The sequence below is a fragment of the Mesoplodon densirostris genome, chromosome 2 (genome assembly GCF_025265405.1).
Source record: "Mesoplodon densirostris isolate mMesDen1 chromosome 2, mMesDen1 primary haplotype, whole genome shotgun sequence".
NCBI classification, from domain to species: domain Eukaryota; kingdom Metazoa; phylum Chordata; class Mammalia; order Artiodactyla; family Ziphiidae; genus Mesoplodon; species Mesoplodon densirostris.
The window spans coordinates 174,858,070-174,885,477 of record NC_082662.1 but is presented as its reverse complement, the minus strand read 5'-3'; the positions used below and the strand labels follow the sequence as shown (position 1 = coordinate 174,885,477).

The window sequence follows — 27,408 nt, the reverse complement described above, 5'->3', positions numbered from 1 at the left end:
GACCCGCCGGAAGGCTCCACTTGTCCGTGTTTTCTCCAAGCTTTCCAAGCTTTCCATAGGCGCCAGTCCCCTGAAGTCAAACCGAAAGGTGTATCAAGTAATCATTCTGGCTTCAGGTGTCTTCCAGTCCACTTTGTGCGCACAGTTTACTCCTAAGATGTTTGTCGGGTTAATGATACCGCCCCGTGGCGGCAGGCGGCTACTTAACCTCGAAACCCTACGAGTCCGTGGACTGGCTTCAGGTAGTCCACGACGCCCCTACCTCTGTTCCCCCTAAGAAAACTTTATGCAGAAGTGTGTTACTAGCGTTTATTTTTTATTTTATTTTTTTAAAGCATTTATCAGACTCCTGAAAGGGTCTGTGACCCTTTCATTCGGCTACTGATTAGTCCTGGGAGATTTTTTCTCTTCCTGGTCGGATGTACCATATTAATTATTTTTGTTTGTTTTTTTGAAGCACAGAAAAAAAAAAACCTAATTACGACTTTTATTGCACTGCCAAAAGTAAAAACAAACAAGCAAAAACAAAAATTGCCTGTTTATTCATTTTGGCTTTCACCATATATTTAAGGAGCACACTTCTTGTGTCTGCCTGTATTTCTGTGCGCATGTGGGAGCCGACCTGCGGTGAGAACAGCAGAGTGAAGAGGCAATGATCATTTTTTTCAGTACTGAAAAGCAGGGCCCTGTCACTAAAATATAATAACATAAAATAAGATGACAGAGTTAATAGCAAACATATCAGTTATAACAACAAATGTAAATTGTTTAAACTCATCCATTTAAAGACAGAAATTCTCTGATTAATTAGAAAGCCAAACCCACTGTTTCATCAGAGTAGAATTCAGGATAAGAAAAATTATCAAAGGGAACAGTCGTTTCTTTTGTTAAAGGTATCCTTTATATTAATAAAACTACTTTATTTTTAAACATTTTAAAATTAAATAAATAACCCATCACTACATTCTTGTTGCTAAAAAAGAAAAACAATTGGAAACCCCCACAACAATCTGTCCAGGCCTTTTCTTTTTTCTTATTTTCCTAGTTTCATATGCTTTATTTTATTTTCACTTTTATTTATTTATTTTTTTTGCAGTACACGGGCCTCTCCCTGTTGTGGCCTCTCCCGTTGCGGAGCACAGGCTCCGGACGTGCAGGCTCAGTGGCCATGGCTCACGGGCCCAGCCGCTCCGCGGCATGTGAGATCTTCCCGGACCGGGGCACGAACCCGTGTCCCCTGCATCGGCAGGCGGACTCTCAACCACTGCGCCACCAGGGAAGCCCTATTTTCACTTTTTAAAAGAATAAATTTATTTATTTTTATCTTTTGCTGCATTGGGTCTTCGTTGCTGTGCACAGGCTTTCTCTAGTTGTGCAGAGCGGGCTTCTCGTTGTGGTGGCTTCTCTCATTGCTGAGCATGGGCTCTAGGCATGCAGGCTTCAGTAGTTGTGGCATGTGGGCTCAGTAGTTGTGGCACGCAGGCTCAGTAGTTGTGGTGTACGGGCTTAGTTGCTTTGCCGCATGTGGGATCTTCCCGGACCAGGGCTCGAACCCATGTCCCCTGCATTGGCAGGTGGATTCTCAACCACTGCGCCACCAGGGAAGCCCCATTTTTTTTATTGGGTAAAAGATTCATTAAATTCTATAGAGCTTTACAATTTTCAAAAATTTTGCACATGATTTCGTATAATCCCATAATAACCTTTATCCCCTACTCCTATATTGCCCCTTCCCCTTCCGCTCTCTCTGCTGGTAAGCACTAGTTTGCTGTCTATATGTGTCTGCTTCTTTTCTGTTTTATTCACTAGTTCATTGTATATTTTAGATTCCACGTATAAGTGATATCATAACAGTATTTGTCTTTCTCTCTCTGACTTATTTCACTTAGCATAATGGCCTCCAAATCCATTCATGTTGCTGCAAATGCAAAATTTCATTATTTTTTATGGCCGAGAAGTATTCCGTTGTATATAGACATAACACATCTATTCATCTGTTGATGGACAGTTACGTTGCTTACATACCTTGACAATTTTGTAAATAATGCAGCTATGAACACTGGGGCACATGTATCTTTTCCAGTTAGTGTTTTTGTTTTTCTCGGATACATACCCAGCAGTGGATTTGCTGGATCATATGGTTGTTGTTTCTAATTTTTGAGAAAACTCCATGTTGTTTTCCACAGTCGCTGCACCAATTTACATTCCCATCAACAGTGTAGGAGGGTCCAGACCTTTTCTTAGAGTTTCTGTCCCCAGATTGGAATTTTGTTTTATCTTTCCTGATAATGCAGAGCCATACTGCACCATCTGGTTTTGTAGGTTAGACAATTAGGAAAACTCTAAGAGCAGAATACTTACAAATTTTTTAGTGTTTTCCCCACTACTTTATAATTGTTTTAGCTTCATCTAATTCAACAGCAGTTTGTTCTTATTTTTTAGAGACATGCCTTTACTAGATTCTTAAGAACATCAGCTCAGTTTTCATTAAAGGAAAAAAAAATTGGTTTGGGAATTCCCTGGTGGCCCAGTGGTTAGGATTATTTTTCTTCCAATGCAGGGGGCATGGGCTCGATCCCTGGTCAGGGAATTAAGATCCTGCATGTGGCAGGGCCCAAAATTAAAAAAAAAAAAAAAATGGTTTCGGGGAGAGGGTGGTTAGTGAACAATTTTCACTTGTGTGCTCTTCTGTAACTCCCAAAGTTTTGTAATTAGAAAGAAACAATAATTTCTATTAAAAAAAAAAAAACTCACCAGAGAGCGGTATCAACAAATGGCTGCCATTACATGGAGTTCTAGTTTGAGAAGACTTTTACTTACACAATCTCATTTGATTTTCATAATAACTGAGTTAAGTCAGACCATTTATTTTATTATGTTACAAATAAGTATAACAAAATTTACCATCTTAACCATCCTTTTTTTTTTTTTTTTTTTTGCGGTACACGGGCCTTTCACCGCCGCGACCCCTGCCGTTGCGGAGCACAGGCTCCAGACGCGCAGGCTCAGCGGCCCAGCCGCTCCGTGGCATGTGGGATCCTTGCGGACCGGGGCACGAACTCTTGTCCCCTGCATCGGCAGGCGGACTCTCAACCACTGCGCCACCAGGGAAGCCCCTATCCATTGGTTTTTATAATTAAATTATATAATTACACAGCGAGTATAACTGGCATGAATAAGTTCAAGGATAAACACAACTGACTGTGAGCCCAACAAGTGGGAAGAGAAGTGTGTGGGAGTCCTCGAGAGTAGCCTTCTGCTCTGATAGCTCAGTGTACGCTCAGTGCAGGTTTTAGGAGTAAACAGAGAGCACTGTTGCATTCAACAACATGTTATGTGGAGGTAGGTTGTACTCGCTAAAGCGGTGCTTCCCAGTAAGGTAGCCATTAGCCCCATGTAGTTGAGCACTTGGCAAGCTGCTAGTCCAAATGGAGATGTGTTGTATGTGTAAATTACATAGCACATTTCGAAGACTTAGCATGAAAAGAAAGAATGTGAAATATCATACTTATAATTTTTGTTAATTACCTGTTGAAGTGATAATATCTGGGTTATACTGGATTAAAGAAAATATACTTTCTAAAAAGGCAGGCCGCTGTGATTGAAACATGAGCCGCTCGCGCCTGCCCCATCTCCTCTAGCCTCTGGGAATCAGCCCCGATCCGGGATGGTTGCCGCGGGCACCCGGACGTGGCCCCGCCCCCTGCGCTTCCCGCCCCTTCCCCGCCCCGCGCTTGCGCACTCCCGCAAGGGTCTCGCAGGTGCTCCGGCGTCCGTCTTCCCCAGAGCCCGGGCGGAACCTAGGCCGCGGCGCGTCTCCGGAGCCTGGGCTTGGCCAAGCTCGCCATGCGTTGGGGGCTGCGCCCTCCCGGGCCGGGGGCAGCGACCCTGGCCCGGAATTTGTGGGTGCCGCCCCGCTTTCCTCGTCGGCCTGGCTGGCGAGGGGCGACGAGGAGGCTTTTGGTGCGGTCAGTCACCGGGGCCAGTAACCAGCTGCAGAATTCGAGTAATGGCAGCTATCGGGACACGGTGTTGCTGCCGCAGACCAGCTTCCCCATGAAGCTGCTGGGCCGCCAGCAGCCCGACACGGAGCTGGAGGTCCAACAGGTACGGGCCGGCCTGTGCGCGGCGCGGGCCGGGAGGGGGGCCTCGGGAGGGGGGACACGGGCCCTTCCCGGAGCCACGCCTGGGCCACTTACACCCCGGGCGGGGCGGGACCCGGCCGCAGGCTCCAGGCGCTTTGGGGCCGGTGGTATTGCGACCAGGTCAGTGGAAGTCATGCGCTTCCCACAGGTTGTATTGGGTGAAAACAGAAGTGCAGAAACCTCTAGGCAAGTCCCATAGAGGTGGCAGGTTCCAGAGCGGAATGCTAAGGGGGAACCAGCGATGCTCAGCACGGATGGAATAGAAGTCCCAGTTTTAGCTTAGACAGAACCAGTCGAATTTGGATGCTTTTCCAGTGGCTTTTAAAAAGTAAATTAACATGTACACATATAAATAAAAATTCGCTTATGAGAAGTTGAAGCTCACTCTTGGTATCAATAGGTCCCTAGTTGGAATTATGGCTTGTTTGAAGGGTCAGGTAGCTGTGGTTACTTCCTCAGAGTCCGCTTCCTAAACTGTGCCCCTGTCTCCTGTATTAGACTGAATTTTCTAAGGGCAGAGATTCACTTGTTAGTTTGTGTAATTATAGAGTCTTTAAAATCCCTGATATTTTGGATATATTGTCTAAGTAAATATGCTTAGCTTAAATATTCTTATGACAACTCTCAGAGTTCTAGACTCACAAACCTGTTTTGGCCGTCTAATTTTTTAAAGTGTTTTATCCAGTACCTTGTGTATTTCTGGAACTGTGACAGTTGTAGATATTTTCTCATATAATCTTCACACCAGCTCGGTGAGTTGGATATTATTAACATTTTTTTCAAATGAGGGAATAGGCCTACAAAGGCAAAGTGACTTGGTCAAGGTCACACAGCAAGTGAGGGAAGGAGAGTGGGATTACAATCAGTGTTATTCCAAATTAAGAGAGTAGCAAGTGTTGAGGCCAAAGGATAGCAGGAATAAGATGTGAGTACGTGTGTGTGTGAGTGTGAGTGATGGGGGATCTACAGGTCCTTCAGCATGGAGCGGAGGGTGGGGAGTGCTGAGAGACTGCCCAAGAACTTAGTTGTACTAAACCTTTGTAGGGTCCTGTATACGTTTATAAAGCACTTAGACTTTAAACTGAAGTCTACGGAGAAGCTATTCAAAAGTATTAAAAGATGAATACTCAGATGTGCATTTTAGAAACCTCACCATTTGTGTTTTAGAGTTGAATACGTTAGAATGGGATAGGAAGTAAGCAAGTGTTGGTTGTTATTTATGGTAAGATTCAGGAGTATGTATTTACATGATGTTCAGACATTATTGTTATTTTTAAACAGAAATGTGGATTTTTGGACCTTTATTCATGGCAAAGAGAAAGAAAAGTGAAGACAGAGTTTTGTCTTCACGATGGACCTCCTTATGCAAATGGTGACCCTCATGTTGGACATGCTTTAAATAAGGTAATTATAATTTAGGTTACAAAACTTGAGGGAACACCTTTATTTAAATACACTTGGCAAAAGAGTATATTCTAGTTTTATGACAGTTATGTAAATTTGCATTGGCATACTTAAACTAAAATGTCTTAGTAGAAAGTAGCAATAAACAGTTTCAGTACTGTGTGAAAAATAACATCACTCTTATTTGCTTTGAACTTATTTTATGTTAGTAAGTATCATTTTATTCAGTAAATCATTAGTGAGCGTCTGTTATGTGCCAGGTATTGTCTAGACTCTGGGAATAGCAGTGAACAAAATAAGGATAAGTCTTGGCTTTATGGAGCTTGTGCTCTAAACAGGAAGGCATAATAAGATAAATAAGTAAAATATTTAATATGTTAGATAGTTGCTATAGACTGAATATTTGTGTGTCGTCCTGGCTCCCGCCCCCTGCAAATCATACATTGAAACCTAATCCCTAATGTGGTAGTATTTGGAGGTGGGGCCTTTGAGAGGTGAATAGGTCATTCTTGACTGCTATGTGTGCAATAGACTGTAGAGGTAGAGGGAGCTTGGAAATAGGGAGACTAAGAAGGGGACTATTGCATAATTCAGGAGAGAGATGATGGCCATTTTGACCAGGGTTGAAGCCATGAAAGTAGTGTGAGAAATAGATTCTGGGTGTAGGTTTTAGGTAGAGCTGACAGGATTTGCTGATGGATTAGATGTGTGGGGTGAGAAAAAGAGAAGAGCCAAGGATGCCTCCAAGAAGCATCTCGAGCACTTAGAAAGTCAGAAGAGCTCTTACCTGAGATGGAGAAGACTGGGAAGATCAGTTTGGGGGAAGAAGTCAGGATACTGTTCAGACCTGGGCATGTTTCCTTTGAGACAAGGTGAGACATGCAGGTGGAGATACTAAATAGGCAGTTGGAGGCGAGAGGCCCATACTGGATATGTAAATTGATAGGTCATCACCATAGACAGTTGAGGGCTGCATTTTGTTTTGTTTTTGAGGGGTGGCTGCTAGGTGCATTTTAAATAGTAAATGAATTGAGTGAGAAATTTAGGTTCTCCTCTAAGAGAACTCACTTGACTTCCCTGAGTGTCATGTAGGCTTTCTCTGCTTTCTACCATGAAGAGTAAGAATGATTATAGTTTGCTTCATGGTTATGCTGAGGTAATAGTAGTTAAGTGGTCTGCTTTCCAGGAAACAGTTGTTTTTATTACAGGCTATTTATCAGCTGACCTTTCTTTACTGATTCTTATTTCTCACCTACATTAGGTTAAATTATTTTATATTAGTACTCTCCTTGAGTTTTTAAATTCATTTGGCATTCCCCCCCACCCCCTACAGAGCCCCAAGAGACTTTTTTGCCAAGTAGAGCAGTAATTACACATGCATGCCTTTTGCAAAGCAAAGATTTTGTTGCTTGACATCAGTGTTCCTTTTGAGTCTAGAAGAGTATCTAAATCTTAATTTCTAGCATCCAGTCAGAATTTTTTTTCCCTTTTATTCAACTTACTCAGGTACTTGGATGAGGCTTGTAAGACTCCTTGAAATGCCCCCCCACCTTTTTTTTTTTTTGCGGTACGCAAGCCTCTCACTGTCGTGGCCTCTCCCGTTGCGGAGCACAGGCTCTGGACGCACAGGCTCAGCGGCCATGGCTCACGGGCCCAGCCGCTCCGCGGCATGTGGGATCTTCCCGGACCGGGGCACGAACCCGTGTCCCTTGCATCGGCAGGCGGACTCTCAACCACTGCGCCACCAGGGAAGCCGAAAATGCCCCCATTTGTAGACAAAATGGCATGTAATTTTTTCCTTCTGTTCTTGCATTATGGGTATTATCCAATATTTACAATGGATATGTTTGAGCACTTTCATAAATTAAACCTTGTTTTTCTATTTAAAATAAGAGGCATGGGAATTCCCTGGGGGTCCAGTGGTTAGGACTCGGGGCTCTCACTGCTGGGGTCCTGAGTTCAGTCCCTGGTAGGGGATCTAAGATCCTGCAAGCCGCATCGCAAGGCCAGAAATAAATAAATAGAATAGCACAGAATAAAATAAAATAAAGAAAATTTAAAAAATAAATAAATAAAATTAAAAAATAAGATAAAATAAAATAAAATAGACAGGTATGTGATTGATCCATTTAAGGTATTATGATACCCCAGTCTTGGGTGGTATTTTTAAAACTAGGATAAGTATGGTATATCTTCCCATAATATCAATTTTATTTGTAGTTTGGGTGAAAAAAGGTATTTAACCAGTCATTCAAAACCATTTTATGTTAAGACACATATTAATCTGCTTGGGCTGCTATAACAAAATACCTTAGACTGAGTGGCTTAACAAACATACATTTATTTCTTACAGTTCTGGAGGCTGGGAAGTCCAAGATTAAGGTGCCAGCTGATCTTGGCTCTCTTCCTTGCTTACAGAAAGCTACCTTCTCACTGTGTCCTCACATGGGGGTAGGGGCTGGTGGAGGGAAGAGGGGGAGAGGGGAAGAACGCTTTTCTTTTTTTTTTTTTTTTTTTTGCGGTATGCGGGCCTCTCACTGTTGTGGCCTCCCCCGTCGCGGAGCACAGGCTCCGGACGCGCAGGCTCCGGACGCGCAGGCTCAGCGGCCATGGCTCACGGGCCCAGCCGCTCCGCGGCATATGGGATCCTCCCAGACCGGGGCACGAACCCGTATCCCCTGCATCGGCAGGCGGACTCTCAACCACTTGCGCCACCAGGGAGGCCCGAACGCTTTTCTTATAAGGGCACTGTTTCCGTCATTAGAGCCCCACTCTTATGACATCATCTAACCCTAATTACCCCCAAAATTTCATTTCCCAATACATTGAGGGTTATGGCTCTAACATGAAAGGAGGGGTTTTGGGGACACACAGACATTCAGACCGTAACACATGATATGAAATGGAATACAAAATTCCTTTGAATTTGAAAGGAATGGAAGGGATTTTCAAGTTTAAGCTTGCTCTAAGCCCCATTTCTTCTTTCTTCCTTCTCCCACAGGCTGCTAGCCCAGCTGAGTGGCTGTTGATATCAAATTGTATGTTATAGGCCTGCCTGTGTTGAAATAGAGAGCTTCAACCAGAATGTAAATCAACTCGGTTACTAAGCACACAGTTTAGTGACTATTTTTGTAGCAAGACTTTCTTGATGAAGGAAGCAGTGAGTTGACTTACATTTTGATGTAAAGCTCTTTCTCTTGAAATAGACTGGCACCTTTGCATAGTACTGGACAAATATATAATTTCATTGTTCTCAAAAAATTTTTTTCCAGAATAACCTGTGGTAACATGCACCAATCTTAAATTATTCAGTTTGATGAGTTATGACAGCTGTATATATCTGTTAACCTCCCAGTGCAAGATATAGAAGATACATATATGTGTATATATATACACACATTTACTGAAGTATAATTGATTTACAATATTAATTAGTTTTAGGTGTACAACATAGTGATTCAATATTTTTATACAGTACAAAATGATCACCACAGTAGGTCTGGTTACTGTCACAATACAATTTATTACAATATTACTATATTCCCTATACTGTACATTACATCCCTGTGACTTATTTATTTTATAAGTGTAAACTGGACTTCTGAATCCCTTTCACCTTTCCTTTCACCTTTTTGAACATTGCCCTACCCCCTTTCCCTCTGGCAACCACCAGTTTGTTCTCTGTATCTATGAGTCTGTTTTTCTTTTTTTATATTTGTTTGTTTTGTTTGATTCCACATAAAAGTGAAATCATATGATATTTGTCTTCCTCTGTCTAACTTATTTCACTTATTTCTAGGTCCATTCATGTTTTCCCAAGTGGCAAGCTTTTATTGTTTTTTTATGGCTGAGTAATATTCCATTTTTATATATGCCACATACCCTTTATCTATGCATCTATTGATAGACACTTAGGTTGCTTCCATATCTTAGGTTGCTATTGTAAATAATGCTGCTATGAACATGGAAATGTGTGTATCTTTTCAAATTAGTGTCTTTGTCTTCTTCAGATAAATACCCAGAAGTGGAATTGCTAAATAGTATGGTATTGATAGTTCTGATTTTAATTTTTGAGGAATTTTCATACTGTCTTCCATAATGGTTGTATCAATTTACATTCCTACCAATAGTGGACAAGGGTTCCCTTTTCTCTGTGTCCTTGTTATTTGTTGTCTCTTTAGTAATAGGCATTCTTACAGATGTGAGGTGATATCTGAGTGTGCTTTTGACTTGCATTTCCTTGATGATTAGTGATATTGAGTATCTTTTCATGTGCCTGTTGGCCATCTGTATATCTTCTTTGGAAAAACGTCTATTCAGGTCCTCTGCCCATTTTTTAATTGAGTTTTGTGTGTGTGTGTGTGTGTGTGTGTGTGTGTGTGTGTGTGTGTGTTTTCTTATCTTTCTTTTTTTGCTGTTGAGTTGTATGAGTTCTTTATAGATTTTGTATATTAACTCTTTATCGGACATATCATTTGAAAATCTTCTCCCATTCCCTAGATTGCCTTTTAGTTTTCTAGATTGTTCCCTTCACTGTGCAAAACGCTTTTTAGTTTGAAGTAGTCCCATTTATTTTTGCTTTTGTTGCCCTTGCCTGAGGAGACAGATCCAAAAACATATTGCTAAGACCCATGTCAGAGAGCTTACTGCCTTTGTTTTTGTCTAGGAGTTTTAAGGTTTCAGGTCTTAAATTCAAGTCTTTAATCCATTTTGAGTTTATCTCTGTATATCGTATATGAAAGTGGTCTAGTTTCATTCTTTTCCATTTAGCTATGCAGTTTTCCCAACATCATTTATTGAAGAGACTGTCTTTTTCCCATTGTACATTTTCGCCTCCTGTGTCATAGATTCATTGGCCATATAAATGTGGGGTTTATTTCTGGGCTCTCTATTCTGTTACATTGATCAATGTGTCTGTTTTTTGTTCCAGTATCATACTGTTTTGGTGACTGTGGCTTTGTAGTGTAGTTTGAAATCAGTGCATGGTACCTCCAGCTTTGTTCTTCCTTATCAAGATTGTTTTGGCTGTTCAGGGTCTTTTGTGTTTCCATATACGTTTCAGAATTATTTGTTCTAGTTCTTTGAAAAATGTTGTTGGTATCTTGATAGGGATTGCATTGAATCTGTAGATTGTCTTGGGTAGTATGGTCATTTTAACAATAGTCTTCCAATCAATGAGCAGAATATATCTTTCCATTTGTTTGCATTTGTTTGTGTCATCTTCAGTTTCTTTCATCAGTACCATAGCTTTTGGAGCACAGGTCTTTTGCCTTAGATTTATTCCTAGGTGTTTTATTCTTTTTAATGCAATTGTAAATGAGATTGTTTTCTTAATTTCTGTTTCAGATAGTTTGTTGTTTGTGTAAAGATATGCAAAAGATTTCTGTATATTATTTTTATATCCTGCAACTGTACTGAACTTGATGAATTCTAATAGTTTTTTGTGACATCTTTAGGATTTTCTATATATAGTATTATGTCATCTGCAAACAGTGACAGTTTTACTTCTTCCTTTCCGATTTAGATTCCTTTTATTTCTTTTTCTTGTCTGATTGCTGTGGCTAGGACTTCTAATACTATGTTGGAATAAAAGTGGTAAGAGTGGACACCCTTGTCTTGTTCCTGATCTCAGAAGAAAAGCTTTTAGCTTTTCACCACTGAGTGTGATGTTAGCTGTGGGTTTGTCAAATATGGCCTTTATTATTTCAGGTTATGTTCTCTCTATTCCCAGTTTGTTGAGAGTTTTATCATAAATGGATTTTGGCAAACACTTTTTCTGCACCTTGTGAGACGATCATATGATTTTTATTCTTTGTTCTGTTAATGTGATGTGTCACATTGATTGATTTGCAGATATTGAATCATCCTTGCATCCCTGGAATAAATCCTACTTGATCATGGTGTATGATCCTTTTAATGAATTATTGAATTCACTTTGCTAACATTTTGTTGAGGATTTTTGCTTCTGTGTTCATAAGTAATATTGGCCTGTAGTTTTCTTTTTTTAGTAGTGTCCTTGTGTGGTTTTGGTATCAGGGTAATGCTGGCCTCATAGAATGAGGAGTTCCTGCCCTCATTACTGTTTTGGTTTCTATTGCTTTAATTTTTTTGCCCATTGTAAAATTTCAGGTAGGTTGAATCATAACATATATTCTTCTGTGTCTGGCTTCTTTAACTCATGTAGTATTTTTTGATACTTGTAGGTGCTGTTATAGATGTCAATAATTGATTCCTTTTTAATTATCTTTAATTGGTTAGTAGCATTCCATTGAGAGAATGTACCAAAATTTATTCACTATTTTTTTCAGTACTTTATTTTTATGTATACTTTAATGGAAAATTTGGAGAGGGCACAACCTTTGACATCTGTCTGTATTTTTAAACCCAGAAATCTGGTCACTAAACAAGTCAGTATGGCTATTAGAGCAGAATTATAATATGTATTATACAATGTATTAGAACAGTTAATTGTATTGAAAACTTCTGAAACATTTGAGATGTGTTACACATATTGCACATTCCTCAGTATTAAGTTTGTTTGCTTCCACAGAGGCAAAATTATGCTGCTTGATAGCTCATTTTCAAATTATTAGACATATTACATCAGATGGTAAAAAGGGCATTTATTTCTTTTCATGGACAAAACTGAAGTGCTTGTTTTTTTTTATTGTTTTTTAAGTACATGCTATTCGAAAGCAGTATCATTCAAATTTTGTCTTAATTAAAGTTTATATTTGAAGTAATTGTAGATTCAAGTGCATTTGTAAGAAAAAATAGAGAGGACTCCTTGAACATTTTACCCAATTTCCCCCAATGGTAACATCCTGCAAAACTGTAGTACCATATCACAACCAGGATGTTGACATCGATACAATTAAGATACCAAACATTTCCATCAAGAATCCCTCATCAACAGCACATTAAAAGGATCATACACCATAATCAAGTGGGGTTTATTCCAGGAATGCAGGGATTCTTCAATATATGCAAATCAATCAATGTGATACACCATATTAACAAATTGAAGAAGAAAAACCATATGATCATCTCAATAGATGCAGAGAAAGCTTTCGACAAAATTCAACACCCATTTATGATAAAAACCCTGCAGAAAGTAGGCATAGAGGGAACTTTCCTCAACATAATAAAGGCCATATATAACAAACCCACAGCCAACATCATCCTCAACGGTGAAAAACTGAAACCATTTCCACTAAGATCAGGAACAAGACAAGGCTGCTCACTCTCACCACTTTTATTCAACTTAGTTTTGGAAGTTTTAGCCACAGCAATCAGAGAAGAAAAGGAAATAAAAGGAATCCAAATTGGAAAAGAAGAAGTAAAGCTGTCACTGTTTGCAGATGACATATTACTATTCACAGAGAATCCTAAAGATGCTACCAGAAAACTACCAGAGCTAATCAATGAATTTGGTAAAGTAGCAGGATACAAAATTAATAGACAGAAATCTCTGGCATTCCTGTACACTAATGATAAAAAATCTGAAAGTGAAATCAAGAAAACACTCCCATTTACCATTGCAACAAAAAGAATAAAATATCTAGGAATAAACCTACCTAAGGAGACAAAAGACCTGTATGCAGAAAATTATAAGACACTGATGAAAGAAATTAAAGATGATACAAATAGATGGAGAGATATACCATGCTCCTGGATTGGAAGAATCAATATTGTGAAAATGACTCTACTACCCAAAGCAATCTACAGATTCAATGCAATCCCTATCAAACTACCACTGGCATTTTTCACAGAACTAGAATAAAAAATTTCACAATTTGTATGGAAAAACAAAAGACCCCGAATAGCCAAAGCAATCTTGAGAACGAAAAACGGAGCTGGAGGAATCAGGCTCCCTGACTTCAGACTATACTACAAAGCTACAGTAATCAAGACAGTGTGGTACTGGCACAAAAACAGAAAGATAGATCAATGGAACAGGATAGAAAGCCCAGAGATAAACCCACACACATATGGTCAACTTATCTTTGATAAAGGAGGCAGGAATGTATGGTGGAGAAAGGACAGCCTCTTCAATAAGTGGTGCTGGGAAAACTGGACAGGGACATGTAAAAGTATGAGATTAGATCATTCCCTAACACCATACACAAAAATAAGCTCAAATGGATAAAAGACCTAAATGTAAGGCCAGAAACTATCAAACTCTTAGAGGAAAACATAGGCAGAACAGTCTATGACATAAATCACAGCAAGATCCTTTTTGACCCACCTCCTAGAGAAATGGAAATAAAACCAAAGATAAACAAATGGGACCTAATGAAACTTCAAAGCTTTTGCACAGCAAAGGAAACCATAAACAAGACCAAAAGACAACCCTCAGAATGGGAGAAAATATCAAATGAAGCAACTGACAAAGGATTAATCTCCAAAATTTATAAACAACTCATGCAGCTCAATAGCAAAAAAACAAACAACCCAATCCAAAAATGGGTAGACGACTTAAATAGGCATTTCTCCAAAGAAGATATACAGACTGCCAACAAACACATGAAAGAATGCTCAACATCATTAATCATTAGAGAAATGCAAATCAAAACTACAATGAGATATCATCTCACACCAGTCAGAATGGCCATCATCAAGAAATCTAGAAACAATAAATGCTGGAGAGGGTGTGGAGAAAAGAGAACACTCTTGCACTGCTGGTGGGAATGTGAATTGGTACAGCCACTATGGAGAACAGTATGGAGGTTCCTTAAAAAACTACAAATAGAACTACCATATGACCCAGCAATCCCACTACTAGGCATATACCCTGAGAAAACCATAATTCAAAAAGAGACATGTACCAAAATGTTCATTGCAGCTCTATTCACAGTAGCCCGGAGATGGAAACAACCTAAGTGTCCATCATCGGATGAATGGATAAAGAAGATGTGGCACATATATACAATGGAATATTACTCAGCCATAAAAGGAAACGAAACTGAGCTATTTGTAATGAGGTGGATAGACCTAGAGTCTGTCATACAGAGTGAAGTAAGTCAGAAAGAGAAAGACAAATACCGTATGCTAACACATATATATGGAATTTAAGAAAAAAATGTCATGAAGAACCTAGGGGTAAAACAGGAATAAAGACACAGACCTACTTGAGAATGGACTTGAGGATATGGGGAGGGGGAAGGGTAAGCTGTGACAAAGCGAAAGAGAAGCATGGACATATATACAGTACCAAACGTAAGGTAGGTAGATAGTGGGAAGCAGCCGCAGAGCACAGGGAGATCAGCTCTGTGCTTTGTGACCGCCTGGAGGGGTGGGATAGGGAGGGTGGGAGGGAGGGAGACGCAAGAGGGAATGGATGGGGGAACAGATGTATATGTATGACTGATTCACTTTGTTATAAAGCAGAAACTAATAAAAAAATAATAATTAAAAAAAATCCCTCATGATGCCCTTTTATAGCTATATTCATTTCCCTCTTTTCCCAGCACCTCCTTTAGCTGTTCTAACTACTATAATCTGTTCTCTACTCCTATATTTTTGTCATTTCAAGAATGCTGTGTAAATGTAATCATACAGTTTTGGGGATTGACTTTTTTCACTCTGCATAATTTCCCTGAGACTCATCCAGGTTACTGAGCATATCAGTAGTAGTCTGTTTTATTGCTGAGTGGTATCCCTTGGTGTGATGTACCACAGGTTGTTTCACCATTCACCTGTTAACACCTGACTTGTTGCCAGTTTTTTTTTATTATTAGGAATAAAGCTACTATAAACATTCATGTATAGGTTTTTGTCTGAATGTAAGTTTTCATTTCTGTGGGATAAATGCCCAGGACTGCACTTGCTGGGTCATATGGTAGTTGCATGTTTAGTTTTTTAAGAAAATACCAAACTGGTTTAAGTGATGGTTTTTAGCATTTTACATTCCTACCAGTAACGTACGAATGATCTTGTTTCTCTGCATGTCAGCAGCATTTGGTGTTGTCACTGTTTTTTATTCTAGCCATTCTGATGGCTGTATATCCCATTTTGGTTTTAAATTTGCATTTCCTTAATGACTAATGATGTTAAACACTTTTCCATCTATTTATTTGGCATCTGTTGAGCCTGTTTAGTGAAATGTCTCTTTATGTCTTTTGGCCATTTTCTAATTAGATTGTTTAATTTTTTACTATTTTATTTTGAGAGTTTTTTTAATATATTCTAGGTACTGAATCTTTGCCAGGATACGCGGTTTGCAACTATTTCTCCCAGTCTGTAGTTTGTGTTTTCATCCTCTTAGCAGGGTATGTTGCAAATTGAAAGTTTTAAATTTGATGAAGTCTAATTTATCAGTTTTTCCTTTCATGAATCATGCCTTTAGTGTCATGTCTAAGAACTCTTTGCCTAACCTGAGGTCCTGAAGATTTTTTTTTTTAAAGGTTTTACACTTTACATTTAAAACCCCATGATCTGTCTTGAGTTTATATAAGGTGTGAGGCTTAGATTGAGGTTTATTTTTTCCCTTATGGATGTTTACTTGCTCCAGCACCATTATTATCTTTTCCCTAATCAATTGCTTTTGTACCAATATCAAAAATCAGTTGAACAAACTTGTGTGGGCCTATTTCTGGATATTCTGTTCGGTTTTTTTTGTTCTGTATGTCTCTCTTTCCACAAATACCACAGTTTTGTTTACTATGGCTATAGAGTAAGTTTTGAAATTTGGTAGTCTGATTCTCACCCCCCCCTTTTTTTTTTCAAAATTGCTTTAGCTATTTTGGTTTCTTTGCCTTTACATTAAAATTTAGAATAATTTTTTTGACTTTGAATTTTGGGAGTATTAGCAGGTACCAGGTCAATTGTGTGGGTAGGTAGGAAACAGCAAGCAGTATGCAAATTTTTTGTGAGAACTAATTTAAAAAAATTACCCCCGGTTTTATTGAGATATAGTTGACATGTAACATTGTATTAATTAAGGTATATGACATATATATATGTCAAATGTATATATATATATATATATATATATATATAGTGAAATGATTACCACAGTAAGTTTAGTTAATATCCATTGTGTCACATAGTTCCAAATTTTTATTTTCTTACGGTGAAAACTTTTAAGATCTACCCTCTTAGCAACTTTAAAATATATAATACAGTGTTGTTACTATAGTCAGCATGCTGTACCTTACATCCCCAGAGCTGGTAAGTATTATAATTTGGAGTTTGTACTTTCTGACCATTGTCACCTATATCTCCAGCCCCCCCAGCCCCCACCTATGGCAACCACCAATCTGTTCTCTGTTTGATTTTTTTAAAAATCCATGATATATAAGAGGAAAAATGGATAAATTTGATTTCATCAAAGTTAGAATCTTTCTAGGAGTTTGATTTTTTTTTATATTCCACATATAAGTTAGATCATAGAGTATCTGCCTTTCTCTGTCTTACTTTATTTAGCATAACGCTCTCAAGTTCCATCTACGTTGTTGCAAGTGGCAGGATTTTCTTCTTTTTTATGGCCGAATAATATTCCATTGTATATATAGACCACATTTTCCATATTTATTCATCCATCAGTGGGTACTTAGGTTGTTTCCCTGTCTTGACTGTTGTAAATAATGGGGCAGTGAACATGGGGGTGCACATATATTTCCAAGTGTTTTCATTTCCTTCAGATAAATACCCAGAAATGGAATTGATGGATCATATGGTAGTTCTACTTTTAGTTTTTTTGAGGAACCTCCATGCTATTTTCCATAGTGGCTGCACCAAATTACATTCCCATCAGTAGTGCACAAGGATTCCCTTTTCTCCACATCCTTGTCAACAGTTATTATCTCTTGTCCTTTAGAGGACAGCCATTCTGACAGTTGTGAGGTGATACCTCATTGTGGTTTTGATTTGTATTTCCCTGGTGATTGGTGATGTTGTGTAGCTTTTCATGTACTTGTTGACCATTTTTATGTCTTCTTTGGGAAAATGTCTGCTCAGGTCTTTTGTCCATTTTTTAAATTGGATTATTTGTTCTTTTTGCTGTTGAGTTTTACATATCCTTATATTGACTATGTATTCATACAGTAAATATCTTTACGTTTCGATTATTAACCCCTTATCAGAAAAATGGTTTGCAAATTTTTTTCCCATTCTGTAAGTTAGCTTTTCATTTTGTTCATTGCTTCTTTTGCTCTCAAGAGGCTTTTTAGTTTGATACAGTCCCACTTTTTGTTTTTTGCTTTCATTACTTGTGCAACAAAAATCATTGTCAAGACCAAAGTCATGGGGCTTTTCCCCTATATTTTTCTTCTAGTAGTTTTGCAATTTCAGGTCTTAACTTTAAGTCCTTAATCCATTTCAAGTTAATTTTGGTAAGTGGTGTAAGGTAGGGGGTCTACTTTCATTTTTTTGCATGTAAATATATGGTTTTTCCATTACCATTTATTGAAGAGACTATTCTTTCCCCATTGAGTGAGAATTCTTGGCTTTCTTGTCACATATTAGTTGATTTTATATACAAAGCTTATTTTTGGGCTCTTGATTCTTTTACATTGGTCTCTGTGTCTGTTGTTATGCTAATACTATAGTGTTTTGATTACAATAACTTTGTAATATCAGGAAATGTGGTGTCTCTAGCTTTGTTTGTTCTCTAATTTGCATTGGCTATTTGGTCTCTTTTGTGGTTCATTATGAATTTTAGGATTTTTTTTTCTGTTTCTGGGAAAAATGTCATTGAAATTTTGACATGGGTTGCATTGAATCTTTAATGGCTTTGGGTGTATGGGCATTTTAACAGTACAGACATACCTTGGAAGATATTTTGGGTTCAGTTCCATTCCACTGCAATAAAGCAAATATTGGATCAAGGCTAGTGTCATAAATGTTTTGGTTTTCCATTGCATATAAAAGCTGTTTACACTACATTGTAGTCTATTAAGTGTGCAATAGCATTATCTGTCAAAAAATGCACATAAGGGCTTCCCCGGTGGCGCAGTGGTTGAGAGTCCGCCTGCTGATGCAGGGGACACGGGTTCATGCCCCGGTCCGGGGAGATCCCACATGCCGCAGAACGGCTAGGCCCGTGAGCCATGGCCACTGAGCCTGCGCGTCCGGAGCCTGTGCTTCGTAACGGGAGAGGCCACAACAGTAAGAGGCCTGCGTACCACAAAAAAAAACAAAAACAAACAAATGCACATACCTTAATTCAAAAATACTTTATTGCTAAAGGAATGGTAACCAATATCTGACCAGGCAGGGTTGCCACAAACCTTCAATTTGTAAAAAAATGCAATATCCCTGAGTTGCAATAAAATGAAGCACAATAAAACGAGGTATGCCTGTATTAATTCTTCTGATCCATGAATATGGGATATCTTTCCATTTATTTGTGTCATCTTCGCTTTCTTTCATCCATGTCTTCATGGTTTTCTGTGTACAGATCTTTTAGCTCCTTGGTTAAATTTATTTCTAAATATTTTATTGTTTATGGTCCTATTGTACATAGAGGGTTTTTAAAATTTCTTTTTCAGATAGTTTATTAGCATATAGGAACACGTCTGATTTTTGTATGTTGATTTTATATCCTGAAACTCTAATGAACTTGTTTATTCTAACAGTTTTTTTGGTCAAGTCCAGGATTTTCTGTATATAACGTCACATCATCTGCAAACAAAGACAATTTTACTGCTTACTTTTTGGTTGGATATCTTTTTTTTCTTCCTTTTCTATTTGTTCTGGCTAGGACCTCTAATACTATATTGAATAGGAATGGTGAGAGTGGGCATCCTTGTATTATTCCTGACCTTAGAGGAAAAGGTTTCAGCCTCTCACCATTCAGTATGATGTTAGCTGTGACCTTGTTATATATGGCCTAATGTATTATCTTTGAGGTATGTTCCTTCTGTACCCACTATATTGAGAGTTTTTAGAATGAAATTTTTATATGTTGAATTTTGTCAAATGCTTTTTCAGTTTCTATTGAGATGAACATGTGATTTTTATCTTCTAATGTGGTGTGTCAACTTAATTATTTGTTTATGTGGAACCATCCTTGCATCCCAGGGATGAATCCCACTTTATCATGGTGTATGATCCTTTTAATATGCTGTTGAATTTGATTTGATAGTATTTTGTTAATAACTTTTACATCTATATTCATCAGGGATTTTGGCCAGTGGTTTTCTTGTAGTACCCTTGTCTGGCTTTGGTATTAAGGTAGTGTTGGCCTTATAAAATGGGTTTGGGAGTGTTCAGTTTTTCTGAAGAGTTAGAAAAAGATTGGCATTCATTCTTCTGTAAATATTTGCTAGAATTCATCTGTGAAGTCCTGGGCTTTTCTTTTTTGGGAGATTTAAAATTACTCATTCTGTTCAGATTTTCTATTTTTTCATGATTCAGTCTGGGTGGGTTTTATGTGCCTGCAAATTTTTCCATTTTTCCTAGGTTGTTCAATTTCTTGGCATATAATTGTTCACAGTAGTCTCTTACGATCCTTTCTTTGTATTTCTCCAGTGTCAGTTGTAATGTCTCCTGTTTCACTCATAATTTTATTTATTTCAGTTTTCTGTCTTTCTTGGTAAGTCTAGTTAAAGGTTTGTCAATTTTGTTTATATTTTCAAAAACCACCGCTTAGTTTTATTGATCTTTTCTATTTGTTTTCCTATGCTCTGTTTCATTTATTTCTGCTCCAATTTCTGTTATCTCTTTCTTTCCCCTGACTTTGAGCTTTGTTTGTTCCTTTCTAGTTCCTTGAAGTGTAAAGTTAGGTAGTTTGAGATCTGTCTTTTTGCTTAATGTAGGTGTTTTTCACTGTCAACTTCCCTTTTTGCCCTGCTTTTACTGCATCCCATAAGATCTTTTTCCAGCAGTTATTTAAGATGTTTATTCAAATTTCATCTTTTTGGTAATTAGAAATATTACCATTTGTCTTTTTACTTTTTTAAAATGTCTCTTTAAATTAAATCAGGGAAATTTGCACACATTGAATATTACCTTTTGTTTTTTCATTTCCTCTTTCAATTTTTTAATATGTTGTTTCGGTAAAAAAGTGAGAACGAGTGTTAAACCATTGGTATATTAAATAAAAACAACTTTAATCCCCAATACCTTGTTCCTATATCAACTAAAGATTCTTTTTATATATATATAAATTTATTTATTTATTATTTTTGGCTGTGTTGGGTCTTTGTTGCTGCATGTGGGCTTTCTCTAGTTGTTGCGAGCGGGGGCTACTCTTCATGGTGGACCGCAGGCTTCTTGTTGCGGTGGCTTCTCTTGTTGTGGAGCACAGGCTCTAGGCATGCAGGCTTCAGTGGTTGTGGCACGCGGGCTCAGTAGTTGTGGCTCACGGGCTGTAGAGCGCAGGCTCAGTAGTTGTGGCACATGGGCTTAGTTGCTCTCCGGCATGTGGGAATCTTCCTGGACCAGGGCTCGAACCTGCGTCCCCTGCATTAGCAGGCGGATTCTTAAGCACTGCACCGCCAGGGAAGTCCTCAACTAAAGATTCTTAAAGTAACTTAAAGCACTTAGATATCCTTGGAAAGTAATATTATAAAATACAATAACATTTCTGTATTACATTTTCATAAATATTGTTAAAAGGAATAATAAATCACATATTCTTTCTTTCAAAATATGGAAAACTGAAATATTAAAACTAAATTGACAAAATTGTAATTTGTTTATGCTGGATTTTACCTAATTTTAATGAAAATAGTTATTACATGTTACATACATTTGAAGGTATAAGAAATATATTTTCTTCATTGCCCAAAATTTTTTATTGCAAAATACTTACGTACAGACCTCTAAGAACATTTTCATAATGACCATTAAGTGTATAGAAAAAAACATTTTTCAAATCTGAGTGTAAGTGGAGGGGAAAGCAGGATGCAAGGTGACTAAAGTCCAGAGTTTGGGTGACTTGGCAAGGTCATCCAGTTAACAGGTTGAAGTTGTGGATGTGACCCAGGCAGGATTTTCTTGTTTAAAAATGCTGCAGATGAGTGTACTTAAAACAAAGGGGAGGAAAATCTAGTTATAGCCCACCCACATCATTTTATACCAGAAAAACAGCTGTATCAAGTAACTTTGAGTGTTTTAGAACTTATTTAGGTGTATGGTCCGTTGGTATCCAGGTTTAATACCTGCCTGTGAGTGCCATGTTCCACCACAACCCCAGCTCCAGCACACTGGCTGTTAGCAGCTAATTCTTTTTCACATAGAGTCAGGAATTGGGACTAAAGTTCTAACCCTTCTTCTTTTCCAGAGTTAGCATGATACTGCATGTTTCCTCCTTTTACTTTCCCCACAGAGGTGGCTTCAGGGATGATGAGAATGTCACCAAGTAGATTCAGTATAGAGATGTGCTTTTCATTTTCTGTCTCAGTTACCTAATCTTACAAGCCAGCTCCCTTGAAAAAGTATGTGTAGATCACTAGTCCTCTCTGGTCCTCTCTAAACCTCCGCCCTCTGGTCTGCAGTGGGGTGTACTTGTAGCTGGGTGTGTGGCTGTTGCTGCAGGAGTACCTTGGCCTGAGGTGTTTGGCCGCTCTCAGCCACAGCTGGAGCCTGTACAGCAATCCAATGAGTTCAGGCCAAGTGCTATGCAATCTCTGCCCCCCATAAGTTTTGGTATATTGTGTTTCTGTTTTCATTTGTTTTCAAGATATTTTTGATTTCCTTTTTTATTTCTTCTTTGACCTATTGGTTTTTCAGAAATGTATTGTTTACTTTCCACATATTTGTGAGATTTTCAGTTTTCTTCTTGTTGTTGAGTTTTAGTTTCATGCCATTGTGGTCAGAAAAGATTGTTGGTATGGTTTCACTCTTTCTACATTTGTTAACACTTGTTTTGTGGCCAAATATTATCTATTCTGGACATTAATCTGTGTGTGCTTGAGAAGAATGTGTATTCTGCTGTTTGTCAGTGGAATGTTCAGTATATGTCTGTTAGGTTCATATGGTCTGAAGTATAGTTTAAATCTGTTTCCTTATTGATTTTCTGTCTGGACCATCTATCCATTGTTCAAAATGGAGTATTGAAGTCCTATACTATTATTGTATTATTTTCTATTTCTCCAAATCTGCTTGTAGTTACTTAATATATTTAGGTGCTCCAATGTAGGGTACATATACATTTACAACTAATAATTTTCTCTTGATAAATCGACCCCTTTATCATTATGACATCGTTTGTCTCTTATTAGAATTTTTGACTTAAAGTCTATTTTGTCTGATACAAGTATAGCTACCTCTTCTGAGTTTCCATTTGTGTGGAATATCTTTTTCTATCCCTTTACCTGATTCCTAAGTGTGTCTTTAAAGCTGACATGATCTCTTGTAGGCATCATACAGTCGGGTCTTGTTTTTTTCATCCTTTCAGCCACTCTGTACTTTCTGATTGGAAGATGTAATCCTTTTACATTTAAAATAATTATTGATAGGCAAGTCCTTCCTAATGCCAACTTATTGTTTCCTGTTTGTTTTGTAGTTCCTTTGTTCCTCTCTTTCTTTTTTCCTTCATGAATTGATGATTTTTCTTAAAGGCATGCTTTGATTTCCTTCTCTTTATCTTTTGTACCTTTACTATGGATTTTTGTTTTGTGGTTACCATGAGGCTTACATAAAGCACCTTATAGCTGTAACAGTCTGTATGAACTAACAAATTATATTTGATTGCACACAAAAACTGTCCTTTTACTCCCAGTACACATTTATGTTTCTTATAATTTTGCTTTATATCTTTTTATATTGTATATTCATTAATATGTTTTTTGTTTGTTTGTTTGTTTGTTCTTTTGCGGTACGCAGGCCTCTCACTGTTGTTGCCTCTCCCGTTGCGGAGCACAGGCTCCGGACGCGCAGGCTCAGCAGCCATGGCTCACGGGCCCAGCCGCTCCGCGGCATGTGGGATCTTTTCGGACTGGGGCACGAACCCGTGTCCCCTGCATCGGCAGGTGGACTCTCAACCACTGCACCACCAGGGAAGCCCAACATGTTATTTTAATTATAGTTTTTTTTAACACTTCTGTCATTTAACCTTTATACTAGAGTTATGTCATTAACACACCACCATATTACAGTATAGGAGTATTTTGAATTTGCCTAATACTTACCTTTACCATATTTAAAATTTTCATATGTTTTCTAGGCACTAATTATCATCCTTTCATTTCAGCTTGGAGAACTCCTTTTAGGATTTCTTGTAATGTAGGTCTAGTGGTGATGGACTCCTTCGGCTTTTGTTTGTCTGTAAAAGTAGTTATCTTTCTTTTCATTTATGAAGAATAACTTTTCCAGTTAAGTATTATTGGTTGGCAGTTTTTTATTTGCAGGACTTTGAATATATCATGCCATTCTTTTTGGCCTGCAAGGTTTCTGCTTTGAAATCTAATTGTAGCTTTATGGAGGTTCCCTTGTAAGTGGTAAGTGACAAGTTTTTTTTCTGTTGCTGCTTTCAAGATGCTCACTTTGTCTTTGATTTTTGACACTTTTATTATTATATGTCTTTGAGAAGATCTATTTGGGTTGAATTTGTTTAGGGATCTGTGAGCTTCATGAATTTGAATGTTCATATCTTTCCGCAGATTTGGGAAATTCTTAGCTATTATTTCTTTAAATAAGCTTTCTGACTCTTTTTCCCTTCCTCCTTCTGGGACTCTCATAAAGCATATATTGCTTCTTTCAGTTGTGTCACGTAAGTACTGCAGGCTTTCGTTATTCCTTTTTATTCTTTTTTCTTTTTGTACCTCTGACTGGATAATTTGTAATGATCTATCTTTGATTTCACTGAATCTTTCTTCTGGTTGGCGATACCTGCTGTTGAAGCTCCTGTTGAATTCTGAAGAATCCATTGTATTCTTCGGCTCCAAACTTTATTTTTGGTTGTTTTATATGTTTTATCTCTGTTGAATTTCTTGTTTTGTTCATGAGTTGCTTTCTGATTTTGTAAATTATTATTTGTAATTGTGTTAAGCTGGTGGTTGTCTTTGTTTTTATAGTTCTCGGAGCATCTTTTTTTTTTTTTTGCAGTACACGGGCCTCTCACTGTTGTGGCCTCTCCTGTTGCGGAGCACAGGCTCTGGACGCGCAGGCTCAGCGGCCATGGCGCACGGGCCCAGCCGCTCCGTGGCATGTGGGATCTTCCCGGACTGGGGCACGAACCCGTGTCTCCCGCATCGGCAGGCGGACTCTCAACCACTGCGCCACCAGGGAAGCCCTCTCAGAGAATCTTTAGAACAGTTATTTTGAATTGTTTGTTATGAAATTTGTTGATCTCCATTTTTTTGGGTTCTTTTACTGGAAGTTTACTTATTTCCTTTGGTAGAGCTGTGTTTCCTTGACCCTTTGTGATTTCTGTAGTCTTGCGTAGATAACGGTACATTTGAAGGAGTTTTCACCTCTTCCAGACTTTATAGACTGATTTCAATAAGGAAAGACCTCTTTTCTGTGTGGGAACATGTTGGAATGTGCTGTAACTGCTGGTGTACTGGTGCAGGATGCCAAGTGTGGGTGTGTGGCTGCTGTGGATCAGAGATGGATCTGGTGTGGTGTCTTGTCTGCAGAGGCAGTTGGGGTCTACAACATAATACCTGTATGATCTTTGGTGGGCTCTGCAGGTGGTCCTTCATGGCTGCACAGGCTGTTTGTGTTCAGTGATGTTTCCAGGTTCAGTGGCTGGGGACAAGGGCAAGCAGTGGTCATGGCTGGAACTGGTGATATGCACAGGCTTGGCTGCTGGGGCTGGCCACAGATACCTATATGGTGGCAGGGTTCAGCTGCAAACTCATCTGCAGTGGTCAAGGTCAGAGTCAGCAGTAGTGTCCTGGGCCACCTGTAAGCACATGATCAGCTACAGGGGCCCTGGCTATTGGCATGTACTCCCATGGATACAGTGGCTAGCCACAGGCACGATCATGGCAGTGGGTATCAGTGATGAGAGTTGAGGCTGGCACCATTCAGGTGAGTGTTAGGAGTCAGGGCCAGATCCAGCCCCATTAACAGCTGTGGGGGGCTTGGCTGTTGGTGTGCACGTGTGTGTCCCAAGGGGGTAACTTCAGGTGGCTGCAGTGGTGCAGGCCAGTGACAGAGTCAGGGCCAGGTTTTCTCCCCAAACAGCTGTGGGGACCTTGGCTGCCAGTGTGCGCTTGTGCATGTGCAGAGGCTAGCCTTGTGTGTGTGCATGGCAGCGGATGCTGGTGATTTGAGTTGGGGGCCTGCAGTGTGCAGGTGCACAGCTGCTGGGGCTGGACACAGGCACACACAGTGGTGTAGGTCAGTGACATGCATCAGGGCCAGATCTTTGTCCTTAGCAGTTGTGGGACCTTGGCAGTCGGTGTGCCTCTGTGCACCTGCAGGGGCCTACGGTGGTGTCTTGCGTGTGTGCAGCCACGGTGGCTGGGGCTGATTGCTGCTGTTGCTCTTGGGCTTTAGCAGCAGAAGGTGGGGAGCTAGCAGGGAAAGCCGCAGACAGCTGGTATCTACAGGCATGAAAACTCGGAAAACCTCGGTGGTGAAATCTGCAGGTTGTCTGCGGCATCTGTGTTGACTGTTGCTTTGCTCAGTGGTGAGAGAGAGCTACTGCTGAGCAGTCTGTTGTCGTCTGTGATGAGGTCCTTAATAACAAAAGCTGGGGAGGTCTGCAGCATCCACAGAGCTATTGAGGTTCTCATTGATGTAGGCTGCTAGAGTCCTCTGCAGAGAAAGGAGGCCAGTGGGATCTGTGGTTCCCATGCTGCCTGGCTGATACTGGCTACCCCTGCCCGTCTTCCTTGATCTAACTGTGTGTAGATGTCTCAGCTTTGCTGCGCTCTAAGGTGGAGTGAAATCAAAGTGGATGCTCTGCACGGTACCCTGGAAGGCTGGAGAAGCTGGTCATTCACTTTCTTTCCTTTCCTGGTGACGGGAACTCTCTCCAGCCAAGGAGTACCCAGTGCCTGCCTAGGTGATTAGACGATGCAGCCAGAGCAAACTGTTTTTCCCACCTTTCTTGTGCATTTTTCTCAGTTTTTTTGGTCCCACTGTGTTGAAGCTTCTCAAGTAGACTCCAGAGCTATTTTTGTTCATGGCGGCGGTCTAGTTGTGGTACCTTGTGGGGGGGGTGGGCATGGGCTCTGCTACTCCACCATCTCTGCGACATCCCTTACTCAAATTTCATTATTCCACTACATCTTTAATGTTGTTGTGCTTGCTCTAGTGCTTGTGTATATATCTTAACTTGTCAGAGTCAGCTTCAGAATTATACTAGCTTAATATTCGTGAGATATAGAGATGGTACGCCTTTTTTCACTTTACCCTTGGACAATGCGGGGGTTAGGGCTGCCGATTCTCTGCACAGGCAAAAGTCTGTATAACTTTACAGTCATCCTCCTCATCCTTGCTTCCACATCTGCAGATTCAGCCAGCCTAGGATCGTGTGGTACATATTTAAAATCCATGTGTAAGTGGGCCCGAGCAGTATAAACCTGTGTTGTTCAGCGGTCAACTGTAGTTCTGGTCCTTTCTGTCTTTTCTTGTAGTCTTACTGTTATGCATATTGCATGCATTAATGTTACAAACTCCGCAGTACATTGTTATAAATTATTACTTTACCATCTGTAGTCATTTTCTTAGCCCAACACAGCCTTTCTCATCTATACCTCCTTTGTGCTGTTATCTGCAAATATATTATATTTCTGTATGTTTTACACTGGACAACACATTACATACATATTTTTTGAACATTTGCCTTTTACATCAGTTACGAGAAGAGAGTATTCAGTTGGCCAAAAACTTTGTTCAGGGTTTTTCCACAACATTTTATGGGACGTTTGTTCCTGTGGATTTGAATTACCATCTATGGGCACTTGCTTTTAGCCTGAAAAACTTCCTCTCATGTCCCTTCCTGTGAGATGGG

The 27,408-nt window shown here is 39.3% G+C and overlaps 1 protein-coding gene and 1 pseudogene across 1 annotated transcript in view; one reads left to right on the top strand and one right to left on the bottom strand.

Moving 5' to 3' along the window:
• Positions 1 to 3,755: 3,755 nt before the first annotated feature.
• IARS2 (isoleucyl-tRNA synthetase 2, mitochondrial) overlaps positions 3,756 to 27,408 on the top strand; it is a 79,914-nt gene continuing 56,261 nt past the window's right edge. Inside the window, exons 1-2 of the mRNA XM_060091425.1 lie at positions 3,756 to 4,107; positions 5,427 to 5,549. Coding sequence (XP_059947408.1) covers positions 3,847 to 4,107; positions 5,427 to 5,549 — 384 coding nt within the window. The 5' untranslated portion in view covers positions 3,756 to 3,846. The remainder of the gene's footprint in view (positions 4,108 to 5,426; positions 5,550 to 27,408) is intronic.
• LOC132484031 (D-aminoacyl-tRNA deacylase 2-like) lies at positions 21,623 to 26,950 on the bottom strand (annotated as a pseudogene).